The 17,500-nt window shown below is 44.0% G+C and overlaps 1 protein-coding gene across 1 annotated transcript in view; it reads left to right on the plus strand.

Annotated features, from left to right (window-relative positions):
• Nucleotides 1-7,100: 7,100 nt before the first annotated feature.
• Nucleotides 7,101-17,500, plus strand: part of LOC138369927 (zonadhesin-like) — a 16,671-nt gene continuing 6,271 nt past the window's right edge. Inside the window, exons 1-2 of the mRNA XM_069333679.1 lie at nucleotides 7,101-7,450; nucleotides 7,668-7,839. Coding sequence (XP_069189780.1) covers nucleotides 7,101-7,450; nucleotides 7,668-7,839 — 522 coding nt within the window. The remainder of the gene's footprint in view (nucleotides 7,451-7,667; nucleotides 7,840-17,500) is intronic.

Below are 17,500 nucleotides of genomic sequence, written 5' to 3' on the forward strand. Positions count from 1 at the left end.
TGTCAATCATTCACCAGCCCAAGCTATAAGAAAATCTCTTGTTTGGAGACCTATCAACATCAGAGGCCCGAGACTGTTCAACACGCTGCCGCTACACATAAGGGACATAACTGGCCGACCCCTCACAGTGTTCAAGAGAGAACTGGATAAGCACCTCCAAAGGATACCTGATCAACCAGGCTGTGACTCATACGTCAGGCTGCGAGCAGCCGCGTCCAACAGCCTGGTTGATCAGTCCAGCAACCAGGAGGCCTGGTCGACGACCGGGCCGCGGGGACGCTAAGCCCCGGACGCACCTCAAGGTAACTCAAGGTAGGTGAGGTTGGGTACACAGCACGCCGGCCGCAGCCTAGCTGAGAATAGGCTGAGGAAAGGAGCGAGTGAGTTAATGAGTATTGTGCTGATGTGAATTCAATAACAGCGAAATCCAAGGCTCACAAACCTACTGGAGGTAAAGTAATTATCAGGAGAAAGCACTAAGCCAGTAAGACCAAACCCCATACTAGAAAGTGAAAGGACGACGACGACGTTTCGGTCCGTCCTGGACCATTCTCAAGTCGATTGTCACAATCGACTTGACAATGGTCCAGGACGGACCGAAACGTCGTCGTCGTCCCTTCACTTTCTAGTGCGTGGTTTGGTCAACATACTTCATCCACGTTATTGTGACTCCTCGCCTGCAAGCCAGTAAGCCAGGACTTGGGATGTGAAGACAAGGAGCTGGGATATGAGGACAAGGAGCTGGGATACGGAGGTTAGGAATGGTGCCCAACCACTTGGACTCTCGGTAATCGAACGCCGACCTGGAAGAAGCGAGGCCTTAGCTATAAGTACCGACCAGTTCAAGTGGTACTGCACTGTCGACCGCTACCATGTTTCAAGTCATACTGCTCGATCAACTTAAAAGTGTCCTCTCCTAACCAACCAGAGGACCATAAACAGAAAACGGGACAGTACGTCACTTTCGCCAGCCGCTTCCATTTTCTAGCACGACAATTTTTGGCCTTATGTCACGCATACGAGCGAAAAGCGACGTTCTTGAAAGATGACAGGTTGACCAACATGGAGTCTAAGAAAGTGCTTAACACCCTCTCTCTCTCTCTCTCTCTCTCTCTCTCTCTCTCTCTCTCTCTCTCTCTCTCTCTCTCTCTCTCTCTCTCTCTCTCTCTCTCTCTCTCTCTGTCTATGTCTCTCTCCCTCTCCCTCTCCCTCTCTCTCTCTCTCTCTCTCTCTCTCTCTCTCTCTCTCTCTCTCTCTCTCTCTCTCTCTCTCTCTCTCTCTCTCTCTCTCGCTCTCTCTCTCTCTCGTTCATTTCTTCATTTATATATACAAAACTTTAGCTTCCAATTTCAAATTTTATGTGTAACTAAACTTAAAGTTGGATAACAAACGTCTTTACCCTCCAACACCCCATTTGCGAGTTTTCTCCCATAATATTAAGGAGCACACACCACAATGGGCGAGTCCCCCATCTCACATGAGGAGAGGCCTGGCACAGGGAACTTATCAATTCTTATCAGGCGACAGCCAATCTATCGCGTATATTGGAAAATAATGTTCTGGGCGATGATGATGGGGATGATAATGCTGCTTCTTTTGTTGAGTCTTGCCATCAAGAATGTTTTTTTTTATATATTTGTCGACATCTTTGGTGGTTGTTGTAGCGTCGTGTCTTACAAGGCATACACGAGCGCTTGTTAATGACCATTGAAGCTCATACGGATTATTCTCAGGCCATTCCTTGTCCCGTGGAAACTAATACACAGTGAGACGGGACCAGAGAGCCAAAGCTCAACCCCCCCGCAAGCACAACTAGGTGAGTACAAACCGTTTGACCCAAGAAACGACAATAGGAATCACGACGAAGACAAGTATTTAATTTGATGTAAAGTTAACCTACGTTTGGCCACTAGGAGCCGGTCGGCCGAGTGGACAGCACGCTGGACTTGTGATTCTGTGGTCCTGGGTTCGATCCCAGGCGCCGGCTAGAAACAATGGGCAGAGTTTCTTTCATCCTATGCCCCTGTTACCTAGCAGTAGAATAGGTACCTGGGTGTTAGTCAGCTGTCACGGGCTGCTTCCTGGGGGTGGAGGCCTGGTCGAGGACCGGGCCGCGGGGACACTAAAAAGCCCCGAAATCATCTCAAGATAACCTCAAGATAGGTTCGCATTTTAATGCGGCTGTTCAAAATAATTATTCAATCACAAATTACAATAGCCAAGATGTCCTGCAGCTACCAGACTCAATTACTGCCATCAGCATCATCAAATACTCGTACCCTGTCCGGTGGGGGGGGGGGGGGTTGATGATAGAATTCGTTATTCAATACCCGTACTTGGGTGGTAAATAATGGAAAGAACAAATCGTGAACTCTATTCACAATTTTAAGGCCAAATATAACAAAGAACTTGAACGTTTGTAGAGTTAAAACAGAAGCACCAGGTACAAGACAAGTAAAGATAGATCTCTCTCCCTCGTTGTCACAGTTAGGTAAGCACGACCATCATTACCACCACTACTATCACTACCACCACCACTACTATCACTACCACACCTGGACACCTCGCGGGCAGGATGGGAGGGAACTATCAGGGGGGAAAATGCCAAGCCATTACAACTATATAGTACTTGGAAGGGGTCAGGATAAGGGTTTGGGAAGGAATAGTGCCCCAACCACTTGGACGGTCGGGGATATAACGCCGACCTGCCTGAAGCGAGACCGTCGCTCTACCGTCCAGCCCAAGTGGCCGAACGTAGTGACAGCTGGCGTACTTGAGCCACAGGCGACAAGATACAGAATGAGTGCGGCCGCATTAGGCAGGGTATAGATGTCCAGACAGGCGTGGAAATTGAAGACACTAGACAACAGAAGAAGGGCGTGAAAAGGTGTGTGTTGTGGAGGTACACGGCGAGGGGCTGTCGGCGCCTTGGGGGATATTCCCGCCACACTGAACTGCGACCCCTTCGGGTATAGGGTAGACACTGTATTGTCATCCAGGGCCCTTCTTATACATCGAGGACCACCTCGCTGCCTGCCTGCCTTCCAGGGGGACCTCAGGCCTCCTCCACCACCTCCCTGCCCGCGAGGACTACAGGTCTGGACTCCCGGTCACACTCGAGGAGGACTTCGACGTCTCCAGACGAGCGGCATATGATCGCTAGTACTGTCTTAAGTGATGATTATGTTATCTCGATCGTCCATAGTGGCGATGATTATGCCAAAAGTGTCTGTGGTCGTGCCATAGTGTTGGTGTGTGTGTGTGCGGTGGAGTAATGTGTGTGGAGTAGTGCGGTGGAGTAATGTGGAGTGTATGTGTGTGTGTGTGTGTGGAGGTAGTGGTGGAGTATTGCCTCCAGCGCTATGACTCGACAGATACCGAACATCCTCGTGGGTGGCACGCTTTAGAGAGACAGAGACAGAGACAAAGACAAAGAGACAGACTAAGACAAAAACAGAGATAGAGGGACAGTCTTATAGAGACGGAGGAAAAAAAAAGACGAATGAAAACATTTATATAAACCTAAATTTGATACTATTTCTTTTTCTATTTTTACTGTTGCTAGCATATGGAGTTTAGCGGTTAAATTCTTGTGTAATGTGCACATTCCAAGATCCTGTTTGTGTGTCTTCAGCGTCGCCCTCAGTGACCTTCATGTTGCACGGGAGGAGAGGCTAATCACTAGCAAGTAACTGTGAACTAACCTCCAGTAGCTTGACTAGCAGCAAACAGCTTTTAACTCGACACATGGAGGGTAGAAATAGCCTAAGTTACGCTATTCTGTTGAGACATGTTATTGTATCAATAAACTTTCTTGAACTAATACATTCCTGACACCACAAGACACCAATACTTAGAAAAGAAAATAACTAACTTATCACCACTAATTTAGACGTTATTAGTCCCCGTCAAGTTATATATCGCTATTTAATGTCATTCTAATACTAATTTCCTTTAGCTTGTAACTGTCTATTTTAAAATGACTTTCAAATTATTAATCATTGAAGAATGTTATGTGATTTATATTCCCCAATTTACTGCTGTGTAATCTATCAACCCGTTCTCGCACTTGCTTATAGTCAATATTGGCTTATTTAATAAGTGCATATGTGACATACTAATTGATTGTGAATATTTTAGTTTACGTTGAAAAGCTTCATAGAAAACACCGACCTCACCTAACCTTCTTAGTATGTTAAGATAAGCATCTTGTTGCTTCTTAATTACAATTATTACTGAACCTATACCGTTGATAGGTTAAGTAATAATTGTAAATAAGAAGCAATAAGATGCTTATCTTAACATACTAAGAAGGTTAGGTGAGGTCGGTGTTTTCTATGAAGCTTTTCAAGGTAAACTAAAATATTCACAATCAATTAGTACGTCACATATGCACTTATTAAATAAGCCAATATTGACTATAAGTGCGAGAACGGGTTGAATCTATTCACAGATTACACATTTATTCCCATATAACATAAATGTGTGTTTCTGTATGTATGTACATATGTATGTCTCATCGTGTCCTGGGAAATACAGGCCGCGTCCACAATATAGCTCTCACTGACGGATAAAGAAAAGTTCATTCATTTCTCAGTCTGTAAGAGACTCCATTGATTTAATGAGTGGAATTTAGCCCCAAGTCTCAAAGCTGAGTGACTGGACGGTGCTTTGTCGCGGGCAGGCGCTGAGGGGAGAGGCTGAGGTCTCTGAACGGTTTGGGTGAGGGGAGATGAGGTAAGGGGATGCAAGGTGTAGTAGAATGAGGTGATTAACCGAGGTGATTAACCTATTTAATACATTAGATATGTCAAATGTACAGTGAAATGAGTTTAATATGATGTATCAATGAAAGAATCAGTTGTATCCATGAGGAGTGAATTGAGTTGAGTTCCGGTTTGATTGGCTTTTGTTCTGTCGTGGCCGAGTGGGTTATGGCGAGTGTCTGCGAACCACCAGAACGCTGGTTCAGGTCACCTCATTGCATCAAATTAGTTACTCATTGATATATCACACCATTGGGAGTTTTTTGTATTATATATACAATTATATTATAGAGTTGGGTCAGACTCGACATGTTTTCTGTCACTTCACAAGTGTTTAAATTTTATGGTGTTTACAACGGTGAAGTCAATTGAAAATTATCTTCATTGCTTACTGCTTGCGCAGTAGTTCAATCTGTCCTCTTAATAGAACGTCGCATTTTGACGTTCTAACCTAAGGCCAAAAATGGTCGTACTAGAAAATGGAAGCGGCTCGCGAAATTGATATACTGCCCCAGTTTCTGTTTTCAGTCCTTTGGTAGGTTAGGATAAGCGCACTTTAGTACGACAATTTCTTGACGTTGTGAAATCTTTGGAGGATGGACTGAGTAGTTAACGCATTCAGCTCACATCCCATTAAGAACATAAGAACATAAGAACAAAGGTAACTGCAGAAGGCCTATTGGCCCATACGAGGCAGCTCCTATTCTATAACCACCCAATCCCACTCATATACTTGTCCAACCCGTGCTTGAAACAATCGAGGGACCCCACCTCCACAATGTTACGCGGCAATTGGTTCCACAAATCAACAACCCTGTTACTGAACCAGTATTTACCCAAGTCTTTCCTAAATCTAAACTTATCCAATTTATATCCATTGTTTCGTGTTCTGTCCTGTGTTGATACTTTTAATACCCTATTAATATCCCCCCGGTTATGTCCATTCATCCACTTGTAAACCTCTATCATGTCACCCCTAACTCTTCGCCTTTCCAGTGAATGCAACTTAAGCTTTGTTAATCTTTCTTCATATGAAAGATTTCTAATTTGGGGAATTAACTTAGTCATCCTACGCTGGACACGTTCAAGTGAATTTATATCCATTCTATAATATGGCGACCAAAACTGAACTGCATAATCTAAATGGGGCCTAACTAGAGCAAGATATAGCTTGAGAACCACACCAGGTGTCTTGTTACTAACGCTGCGATTAATAAATCCAAGTGTCCGATTTGCCTTATTACGAACATTTATGCATTGATCCTTTTGTTTTAAATTCTTATTAATCATAACTCCCAGATCCCTTTCGCAATCCGACTTCGCAATCACAACACCATCTAGCTCGTATCTTGTAACTCTATCATCATTACCTAACCTCAGAACTTTACATTTATCAGCATTAAACTGCATCTGCCAATCCTTTGACCATTTCAAAACCCTATCTAGATCAACTTGAAGTGATAGTGAGTCCTCCTCCGAATTAATTTCCCTACCGATTTTCGTATCATCGGCAAATTTGCAAATGTTGCTACTCAAACCTGAATCTAAATCATTTATATATATTATAAACAACAGAGGTCCCAGGACAGAGCCTTGAGGCACTCCACTTACAACATTTTCCCACTCTGACTTGATTCCATTTATACTAACTCTCTGTTTCCTTTGGTATAGCCATGCCCTAATCCAGCTTAATATAGCACCCCCAATACCATGAGACTCTATTTTTTTAATCAGTCTTTCATGTGGCACTGTATCAAAAGCTTTGCTAAAGTCCTGAGTTTTGGACCTGAGTTTTTATTATTAACATCTTTATTGACAAAATTTAATTACAATTTTGCCTGATCTGAAGATTTCAATTAAGTCTTATTAAAGAGAGGATAATGCTGGTTTTCACTGTCACACGGACCTGAGTATGATTCCCTGGCAGGGCGAGACGTTTCCCCTACACCTAATGCCTCTGTTCACCTTGGAGTAAGAGGAGTTGTATCCTGGGGAGGGTGAACCGTCGGCCCAGGGGGCAACACCGGGGACACTGAGACACTTCCAGTCCTCGTGAGGAAGATGAGATTCCGGTGATTAGATGAGATTCCGGTTCTTCCTTAAGGTTAGTTAAGGTTAAGGCAGAATAAGCAAAATGTGTATTTTCTTGAATTTATCTGAGGGCCGCTAATACTAGTGGCCTCGATGAGGACAGGAAGCCGGAGGCTTGTCGGTGGTCCTCCCATTTGCCCCTCGTGATCTTTTCCAGCTGTATTTTAAAACCCAGCAGAGTTTTGGCGTTTATGGCTTGTATAGGAATATGTTTTCGTGTACATACTCTTCGACGTCCCAAACATGGCGGCCAAGATGACAGCCACCCGCATCGTTCCATCTCTGTCATCTTCAGGCCATAAGATCCCGCGCTTACTAATACTATATTTCTTATTCGCCTCATTTGCATTTCCCGGACACAGAAAGCACGCTTTCACCGCTAAAGTGGCTTACACAAAGGTTAACCTCTGGATATGCGAGAACTCGCTGCGCTCTCAGTGGCACTCTTCATTATCTGGAGTTGTAAATAGCTTTAGAAATGTCGAGGATGAGGGAGTTAATCTGGTGTCGTGCCTCGTGATGGCTGCTGGCGAGCCACGTGTCGCTCCGCTCACCCATCGTTATTTACATCTCATTCCCGACAATTTGCGCTGGTAGGAGGGAATGTTGAAGCACCCTCCAGCCTCCTCACCAACTTGGCCGAGTGAGCCACGCAAGAGCCTTTCCCGCCAAAATGAGTGCGCCCCGCCGATTGTTTCGCGCCAAAATGAACAAAGGAACGTGCGCAATGGTTCTTCTCGTGGCACTTGCTGTCAGTTGCAGTGTTGCCAATGACAAAACATTTATTTATTCTATATTTTGGTATTATAGGATATATTTTGGTAAGCAAAACTACTATGAACACTGTTTACAACACAAATATGTACAAAGGAGCTCCGTCCTTCAGAAGACAGTGATTAAGTTCGAGTTAAAATATCGAGAAGTAACGGATCAAGAGTCCGTGACCACAGCCTTCGGAGCCAGACCATTGACAACCCTTGCTGTCAGTCGCCGCTGCTTTTTGACACCCCGAAGGCCGATAACGATACTGGCGAGGTCCTTGTGGCCTCCTGAAGAGCACTCACTAGCGGCTTCTCCATCAGGGTTCAGGCACGTCGCTCACAACTGATTTTGGACGAGCGGATCGAGACAAGGACAACCTGCTCGTTGTTTCAAGGTCCAGGCAGCTCTTGCGTTGGTATATGATTATCACTCTTGGAACACCATGTGGCTTATGCTCTTCTGAATGCTAGAAACTGATTTGTGGGAGGTTTCTTCCAAGAAGGTGCTTTCCAACTCGTATCGGAAGATCGAGATTCCGGTTCATGGGCGAAGGGAGTTGAACTTTAGAGACGAAGTGGATGATGGTCCTCCTTCAGGGTAGTGATTTACGGGCCGTGCCGGGCAGCTAGCTGATGGACTTGAGAATGAATGCAAATGTTTTCCTCTTTAACATCGTCCGATTGTTTTTGTTTCTTGATGCAGGAATACGGACCGGTTGTCTTGTTTGTCCGAATCGTTGTCTTGTTTGTCCGAATCTTATCTTTGCCTTTTTCTTCACGTTTTCTTCACTCGTGGATTCGAATACCACGCTTTTAGCATACATTAACTTATGCTTATATCACGTAAATATAGCACAAAAATGCCAAAATTTACGGTTTTAATGACGAATGAAAACATAATTCAGTGAAGAATCTTTGGGTGAAATGAAATACCCGTTGTTAATAATATAATATTAGGTAATGTTCTCACGTCTGGTTCTAGCGTTATCAGGTAGTATATAGACACGATTATTATACGTTACCAGGTGGTAGACACAACTGATTGTAATATTGGTAGGTAGACACGAATGACTCTAACGTTGCAAAGAAGTAGGTGTGTTGAATGTAGCGTTACTTGGAGGTAGATTCGCTGATTGTAAGGTTGCCAGGATGTAGATACGCTGATTGTATCGTTATCAGAAGATATATACGCTGATTGTATCATTACCAGGAAGTAGATATGCTCATTGCAACGTTACCAGGACATAGATACGCTGATATATCGTTACCAAGAGGTAGATAAATTGATTGTAACGTTACCAGGAGATAGCTATATAATTTCGATTAATTCATGTATAACTGTTCACGCTGGCACTAGACTACGTCATCACGGCTGTGTTCCAACTGTTCTCCTTGTTCTTATCTCCTCCTTGTATGCTTGTTCCACCTCAGCCGTCACCGGTGCTGTGCCTTGGATAGGAATATGCAGATCGCCTCCACGAACAGCTGGCCACGATCACCACATATCAGCTCGCTATACGTGTACGCGGCTCCCTGCATTACAGATACATAATTACACCCGTTACATACCACACAACTGCCTCATGACAGGTAATCAAGTGCCCATGACAGGTAAACAACTCCGCCATTACAGGAACCCCATCTCCCTAATTACAGGTGCACAATTTCTCCGTTAAGGGAGGCAACTCTCCCATTACAAGACCCATTTTTCCCCATTATATTAATATAATCATGATTACTCTTGTTTTATAATGGAGGGTTAATGGGTGCTGGCACTGAAGCAACGTAGGGAACTGTGTTTGACCAGAAGCGTGCGATCCTAGAGGCACCTTCGTAACTATTTGAGGCTGAGGAAGCGTAAGTATGGCGGTGCTTTGAATGTCTCTAAAGCACCCGGATTTTAACGCTATTGTCAAATACGGCTAAAAATTGCGCTGCATTAATTGTGGTGACTGGTTGGAGGGAGAGAGAGAGAGAGAGAGAGAGAGAGAGAGAGAGAGAGAGAGAGAGGTGAGGTATGCAGTAGAGAGAGAGAGAGAGGTGAGGTATGCAGTAGAGAGAGAGAGAGAAAGAGAGAGAGAGAGAGAGAGAGACAGAGAGAGAGAGAGAGAGAGAGAGAGAGAGCAAGAGAGAGAGAGAGAGAGAGAGAGAAAGAGGTTCTGGTGTCAACGGCAGAGAGTGTAAACAAAGCGTGACGTCACAGTCCCCAAGGGTTATCATACTTAGATCCTTTGTGTTATGTTTATTTCAACTGCGGCTTAAGACGATCTAATCCTTTTAGCTTTACGATTTAGCGGTGGGAAATGTGGAGATAATTTAGTGCACATGTCCTCATGGTGGCGTCGACGGTTACTCTGGTGTAAAGTGAAGATATTTTGGAAGTTGACCAGACCACACACTAGAAGTTGAATGGACGACGACGTTTCGGTCCGTCCTGGACCATTCTCAAGTCGACTGTGAATGATCGACTTGAGAATGGTCCAGGACGGACCGAAATGTCGTCGTCCCTTCACCTTCTAGTGTGTGGTCTGGTCAACCTACGTCAGCCACGTTATTGTGACTCATCGCCTGCAAGATATTTTGGGTTTGGAATACTTATGATGAATAATAATTAAATATTAAAATATTAAAAATATTTTAATAAAGTAATTAAAATATTTATTCATAATTTGTCTTGTGTGAGTGGCTTAATGAGCTGCTGTAAGTCGACGTTTGAGATATCTATCACGGTTATCTTATAATAAAGATGTTATCATCATGCTTTATATACTTCCTGTTTGCTGTTACCACAATAAAGCTAATAAAGCTTGGGTACAACGGGAGTTTGCGCAGCTTGTGCACGCTACTTAATGGCTGTAGCATCATTCATCATTCATCGAATGAGGAATGGATTCAGAACTGTATTTCATTGATGAGACATTGACAAATACAACTTTAAAAACAGTGTATTATGTCGTGATTAGAACCGTCATGATAAATATATGGGCTGAAATGCGATCGGTTTTCTAGTATACAACCGGGTTCCGGTATACAACCGGTTTTCTGGTATACAACCGGTTTTCTGGTATACAACCGGTTTTCTGGTATACAACCGGTTTTCTGGTATACAACCGGTTTTCTGGTATACAACCGGTTTTCCTCCCTCGTGTGGCAGGATGAAAGTCGTCTTTCATGAAAGCTTCGGGAGGCTTCAGCGTTGTCTCCAGATTTCAGGAGCTTCAATACTGTTATTTTTTTTTTAATCTGTCGGAGCACATCAGCCAAACGGTTGGCATACACAAATATTGTGTTTGTTGATGAGTTGAAGATAGTAAAGATTGTATAGAAGCGCGAACATATGAAGGCAGGAGTGAGGTGGAGGTATCATTGTTTAGAAAGTGAGTGAGAAGATGCATGTAAGGCCGGAATCACCAATCCAGCTTGTGTGTGTGTGTGTACTCACCTAGTTGTGTTTGCGGGGGTTGAGCTCTGGCTCTGTGTGTGTGTATGTGTGTGTGTGTGTGTATGTGTATGTGTGTGTGTGTGTGTGTGTGTGTGTGTGTGTGTGTGTGTGTGTGTGTGTGTGTCTGTCTCTCTCTCTCTCTCTCTCTCTCTCTCTCTCTCTCTCTCTCTCTCTCTCTCTCTCTCTCTCTCTCTCTCTCTCTCTCTCTCTCTCTCTCTCTCTCTCTGACCTTCGCACATTTCAGCAGCGTGTTCACAAACCGCATCATTAATTCAAGCTTCTTGATAGTCTCTGGAATCGCAAATGCATGTTTCTTGAAGGTTGACAAAAGACGTGTAGCTTGAGACAACACTTGAGACGGTCAGACAACTCTTGCTCGCTCGCTCTCCCTCAATATTGCTGCCTCGTAGCAACACAAGAATTATCAGCGCTTCGGCAACAATAACAACTTTAACAGGATGTGAAGGTATGTCATGTCAGAGCGTGTATTGCAACACTTAGATCACCAACATGTTCTAAGGCTCATATATTACCTAAAACGTTCTTTCTCGGCCCATCTTTCACGACAACACAGTCCATTATATGCTATACGGTATAGTTTTGTCCTATAGTACAACTCTTACAACATTATATCACTAAAATCTTCACATACAGTTCAGGACGCTATCATTCGCTCCTGGTGTGAATAACAAAGCTAAGCTATAATGCTGACACGAGACACAACACCACAACACAAGATTTTGTTATACACAGCACCCTCACTCACAAGGGCCAAGATCACAACACGGGCCCCCCCCCCCTCATCACCCACCAACACTCATTAGACACGAGTACTGTGTTTATCGTGACACTCGGGCCCTCACACACACACACCCATCACAAAGTCACTCTCTTCCCACAAACTACAACCCCTCACTGCCACACAGTACAACCCCCGCATGTGGCTCACCCACAGTACAAACGGCAGCCTCGGTCAGCTGTGGCGGCAGAAGAGCCTTCTAGCGCCAGGTCCTCAGAGGATCGGTCAAGGCCGGCCAGCATGAGGCAGCGCTGGCGTCACCTGCTGGTAACATTCCAGTGTTTTTAAGTCATAGGGCGAGCTCAGGTGTGATTTTCAAGAGTTTATTTTCCCCGCCCAGCGATTATCATTGACTTTTCACTGTTTTGTCTGCATGATAAACGAAACAATAAAGAAAACGCGAGTTTCTTGCCCACTTGTGAGTCTTGGACTCTCTGTAAGTAAGGTCGATTATTCCTTCGGCGACTTAGAAGTGTGTTTAAGTAGGTTATATATAACTCATTACTTTTATCACGGTGAAGCTGCAAACAATAACAAATCGAAGGTTGATGGCAGTATAGAGCTATGCGCAGACGAGATTCCGCTAAGCGAGGTCCCATTCAAGACTTTGCCCACCCATCCGAGTATGTTATCTTTACACGTAGAAATAGCACGGTGAATTCGCTACCAAAACCTCTCCAAACGTCCCGAGTCCACTAATAGAATTCATACCTCCACCGCAAATATTATTCTGTTGGTTCCACACCCTTCATTGTGTTTTGAAATGTATCCTAAAACATGACTCTTTTGTTCAGGACGCGGCTCCTGTTCTCTCGTCCGTTCACCGCCGGCCGAACCCTCACTTCTCTTCAACATGGGTCTCCTCCCTGCTATATTTTTAAGAGCAGTATATACACCTATATCAGTCTCCTGAAAACATTTAATTTATACAATGCATGTACACGAAACTAAACTTTAGAACAAGAGAGAGTGAGCGAGACACGGTGGGGTGGGAGCGAGCATCAATGAACTTTCCCCCCCCCCCCCCGTCATCAATAGCCAGACAGACAGACATCTGACCACCAAGGCAACATACTAAGCCAAGCTGCTATTCAAATTCCCACACACCCGTGTTTTCATAATTTCTGAGCCGTGATATTCGATGCCTTATGAAATCAGCAGCCCCGAGCAGATTTCTCCAGCGCCACGGGTTGATGTGCATCCCGACAGCCGCTCATAAATAGATTTCGTCGAATTATCGTTGGTGGGTATTTTTGCTCGGCAAATATAGGAGCCCAGGCGACAGCGTGGTGATGGGCGGCGGTGGGCCGCTGGAGTGTGTTGCTTCGGGCTGCCTTCTCTCCTTCCGTAAATATGGTTTTATGAAAATTCTAAAGTGGCCATATACGTGCTTTTTTTAAGTTGATTTTTATCGTCAATATAGTGAGTTTCAGCCACGTATTATTGTTGCCTGAACATATGCAGATAGACAAACAGAGGTACTGACACGCGCGTACACACGCGCGCGCATACACGCACACACACACACACACACACACACACACACACACACACACACACACACACACACACACACACACACACACACACACAGAAAGGACAGAGAGAAAGATCTAGGAGTTGATATCACACCAAACCTGTCTCCTGAAGCCCACATAAAAAGAATAACATTTGCGGCATACGCGAGGCTGGCTAACATCAGAACAGCCTTCAGGAACCTGTGTAAGGAATCATTCAGAATCTTGTACACCACATATGTAAGACCAATCCTGGAGTATGCGGCCCCCAGCATGGAACCCATATCTTGTCAAGCACAAGACGAAGCTGGAAAAAGTTCAGAGGTATGCCACTAGGCTAGTCCCAGAACTAAGAGGCATGAATTACGAGGAAAGGTTGCGTGAAATGCACCTCACGACACTGGAAGTTAGAAGATTAAGGGGAGACATGATCACTACCTACAAAATTCTCAGAGGAATTGACAGGGTAGATAAGGATAAATTATTTAACACGGGTGGTACGCGAACAAGGGGACACAGGTGGAAATTGAGTACCCAAATGAGCCACAAGGACGTTAGAAAGAAGTTTTTCAGTGTCAAGAGTAGTTAACAGATGGAATGTACTAGGCAGTGATGTGGTGGAGGCTGACTCCATACACAGCTTCAAATGTAGATATGATAAAGCCCAGTAGGCTCAGGAATCTGTACACCAGTTGATTGACAGTTGAGAGGCGGGACCAAAGAGCCAGAGCTCAACCCCCGGCAAGCATAAATAGGTGAGTACACACACACACACACACACACACACACACACACACACACACACACACACACACACACACACACACACACACACACACACACACACACTCAAACCACCCACCTACCACACATACCCATAATTAAACATTCATGTAAATACACAACGAAAAGCAAAAAGATGTTGGCAAGAAGACACAGAAATAAGAGCTGAGTACCTTGGCCTCTCAGCGGTGTGGGTGAGCTAACTGTTTGTTGCCGTTGGTGTCGTCCGAGTCTGTCTGTTTGTGTGAAGACATCATAACGGCGGATGAAATGTCGCCCTGTCATGTCCTGGCTCAGTGGTTGACGCTGGTGGATCGCGGGTAGAGGAAGAGGGTGGATTGATGGTGACTGGAGGCGGTGGCTGAGAATTGATGGGCGAGGGAGTTGAGATTGAGCTGAAGAGAATTGGTGGATGAGGGGGAGATGGAGCAACCCGCTCTCGCACAAGACAGTACATATATGAATTATTGCTTCTAGTCATTATTTGGCTGATTAATAAGTACATATGTGGTATATACCAAGTTTTATTTTGTTTTTAAGGTACAAACTCTTCCTATAGATTTGCTAGACACCAGTTTTCATATTAGGAATTTCTTTTTCAGTTTTATTAAACAATAAAGATTTATACAATATTTGACAATATCCTGAGTTAATTTACAATTTATTTAAATATTTTGGTTTTGTTTTATTATTTTTATAAAACTCTAATATCAATATAGGTATAAGTTAAGTAATAATTGTAATTATGAAGCAATAAGATGCTTATCTTAACATACTAAGAAGGTTAGGTTAGGTTGATGTTTTCTATTAAGCTTTTCAAGGTAAACTAAAATATTCACAATAAATTAGTATGTCACATATGCACTTATTAATAGGCCAATATTGACTATAAGCAAGTGCGAGAACGGGTTGGATGGAGAGTTACTGGGGTAGTGGATGGAATTGATGGAAAGGTGATTAAGAATGTGTGAAAAGGGGAAAAAAGGGTTTATGTAGTAGAAAATTAATGAGTGTACGGTAGAGACCCAATGCACATACACACCACATAACAAAATGTGGAGTATGAGTACATTTGGTAAAGAAAGGAATGGAAAAGAAGAGGAATGATGAACACGACTGATAAGGGTATTGTTTAGATAAGGGTAGAAGTGTGTGTGTGTGTGTGTGTGTGTGTGTGTGTGTGTGTGTGTGTGTGTGTGTGTGTGTGTGTGTGTGTGTGTGGTAGTGGTGGGGTACTGGTGATAGTAATAATAAATAAAACTAAAATAAAATTACAAGCTAAGAGCTTGTAGTTTTATTAAGGAAAGTAAAAAAGATAATGTCCAGAGGATGAGAGAGAAGCGTTAAGAGAGGAGCCAGGGCGAGAGAGCCAGAGTGAGAGGAGCCAGATGAACTAGAGAGAGAGAGAGAGAGAGAGAGAGAGAGAGAGAGAGAGAGAGAGAGAGAGAGAGAACAGTTGAGGAATGGGTGGATAAGTGTCAGGTGAGCCAGGACGTGGATGAGAGCAGGGAAAAGCAGGGGGCTGAGGGGGGGGGGAAAGGAGAAGGAGAGGAGTGAGAGATGGGGTAATAGGGGAGAGAGATAAAGGGGGGTGGGGGAGGGAGGAAGTTGGGTGGGGTGAGGATGTTAGTGTTTGTCTTAGCGCGACACTTAACACCGACCGCCATGACCCAGCAACGATATTATTTTTTGGGATCCCACCGCCGCCGCCTCATAATCTGCTCCGCGCTATTCTTGGCCTTGTTTACGTCGCTTACACTCCGAGCGCCAGAGACGCAGACCCTGCGGCACGCCAGCCAGACGCAGCTCCTCTACCCCTTATTAATAACAAATGAATGTCACTCGTTCCATTTTTACGAATTGTATGACGGGATGATTGGTATAGGGGGCTCTTGTGTTTAACGAGGGGGGAGGGGGCATTAGTTTCTCCCGTGTTTAACGAGGGGGACATTAGTTTCTCCCGTGTTTAACGAATATTAATTTCCTGTATTTATCTCGTTACGTAACATCAATATCTTTCTCTCGCGGCATAATAACAAGGTAATCACTGTTATAAATTACTTCACGCTATCGCTCAGCGTGTATAGCAGTCTCTCAGAGCGTATAGCTGGGGTTTCAGAGTTTATATCTATTTTCATTCATTGTAAATATCTGTCGTTCATAATAACAAATATATCATTATATTCCGAAAACCTGTTCTTCAGATATAGTAAATAACTGTCTCAGTGTATATCGGAAACTGTCCCACAATATATAACGAATATCTGTCAAACATATATATATATATATATATATATATATATATATATATATATATATATATATATATATATATATATATATTACTTGGCTTTGTGGCTTGTATGAAACGTTTCATAATATAATCTTTCCACATTAACAGAAGAACATGGTTAAGACTCAGTAACATTAGAATAAATACAATTATTACCACTACTGGCAATGCACTAAAGATGGCAAAGATGAGTGGCAGCAGTAAGGCGAGGCGAGCAATATGAGTGAATTAAACCCCGACCAAACACTCAAGCGACCCCTGGCTGGTGTACAAGGGGGAGATGGCACTCTGTCCCCCTCGAGCGTTAATCTAAGTACACACTCGAGAGGTTGATGATGGTGGGTGACGGTGTGGGTTAATATCTTTATGGGTTACGCAGTGGGTTAACATCTTTATGGGTGACGGTGTGGGTTAATATCCTTATGGGTGACGCAGTGGGTTAATATCCTTATGGGTGACGCAGTGGGTTAATATCCTTATGGGTGACGCAGTGGGTTAACATCTTTATGGGTGACGCAATGGGTTAATATCCTTATGGGTGACGCAGTGGGTTAATATCCTTATGGGTGACGCAGTGGGTTAACATCTTTATGGGTGACGGTGTGGGTTAACATCTTTATGGGTGACGCAATGGGTTAATATCCTTATGGGTTACGCAGTGGGTTAACATCTTTATGGGTGACGCAGTGGGTTAACATCTTTATGGGTGACGGTGTGGGTTAACATCTTTATGGGTGACGCAATGGGTTAATATCCTTATGGGTGACGCAGTGGGTTAATATCCTTATGGGTGACGCAGTGGGTTAACATCGTTATGGGTGACGCAGTGGGTTAACATCTTTATGGGTGACGCAGTGGGTTAACATCCTTATGGGTGACCCAGTGGGTTAACGAGATGGGGAGACCTGTCTGATCTACCGAGAAATGCTCAACCATTACGTTCAGAGTGCACAATAATGAGTCAGTCTGAGTGATAAGTATGCACTCTGGGGTCCAGAGCTCTTGCAGACAAGCTGAGCGGTGGCAACGACTCATTCAACACGGGTTT

This window comes from Procambarus clarkii, chromosome 30 (assembly GCF_040958095.1).
Source record: "Procambarus clarkii isolate CNS0578487 chromosome 30, FALCON_Pclarkii_2.0, whole genome shotgun sequence".
Taxonomy (NCBI): domain Eukaryota; kingdom Metazoa; phylum Arthropoda; class Malacostraca; order Decapoda; family Cambaridae; genus Procambarus; species Procambarus clarkii.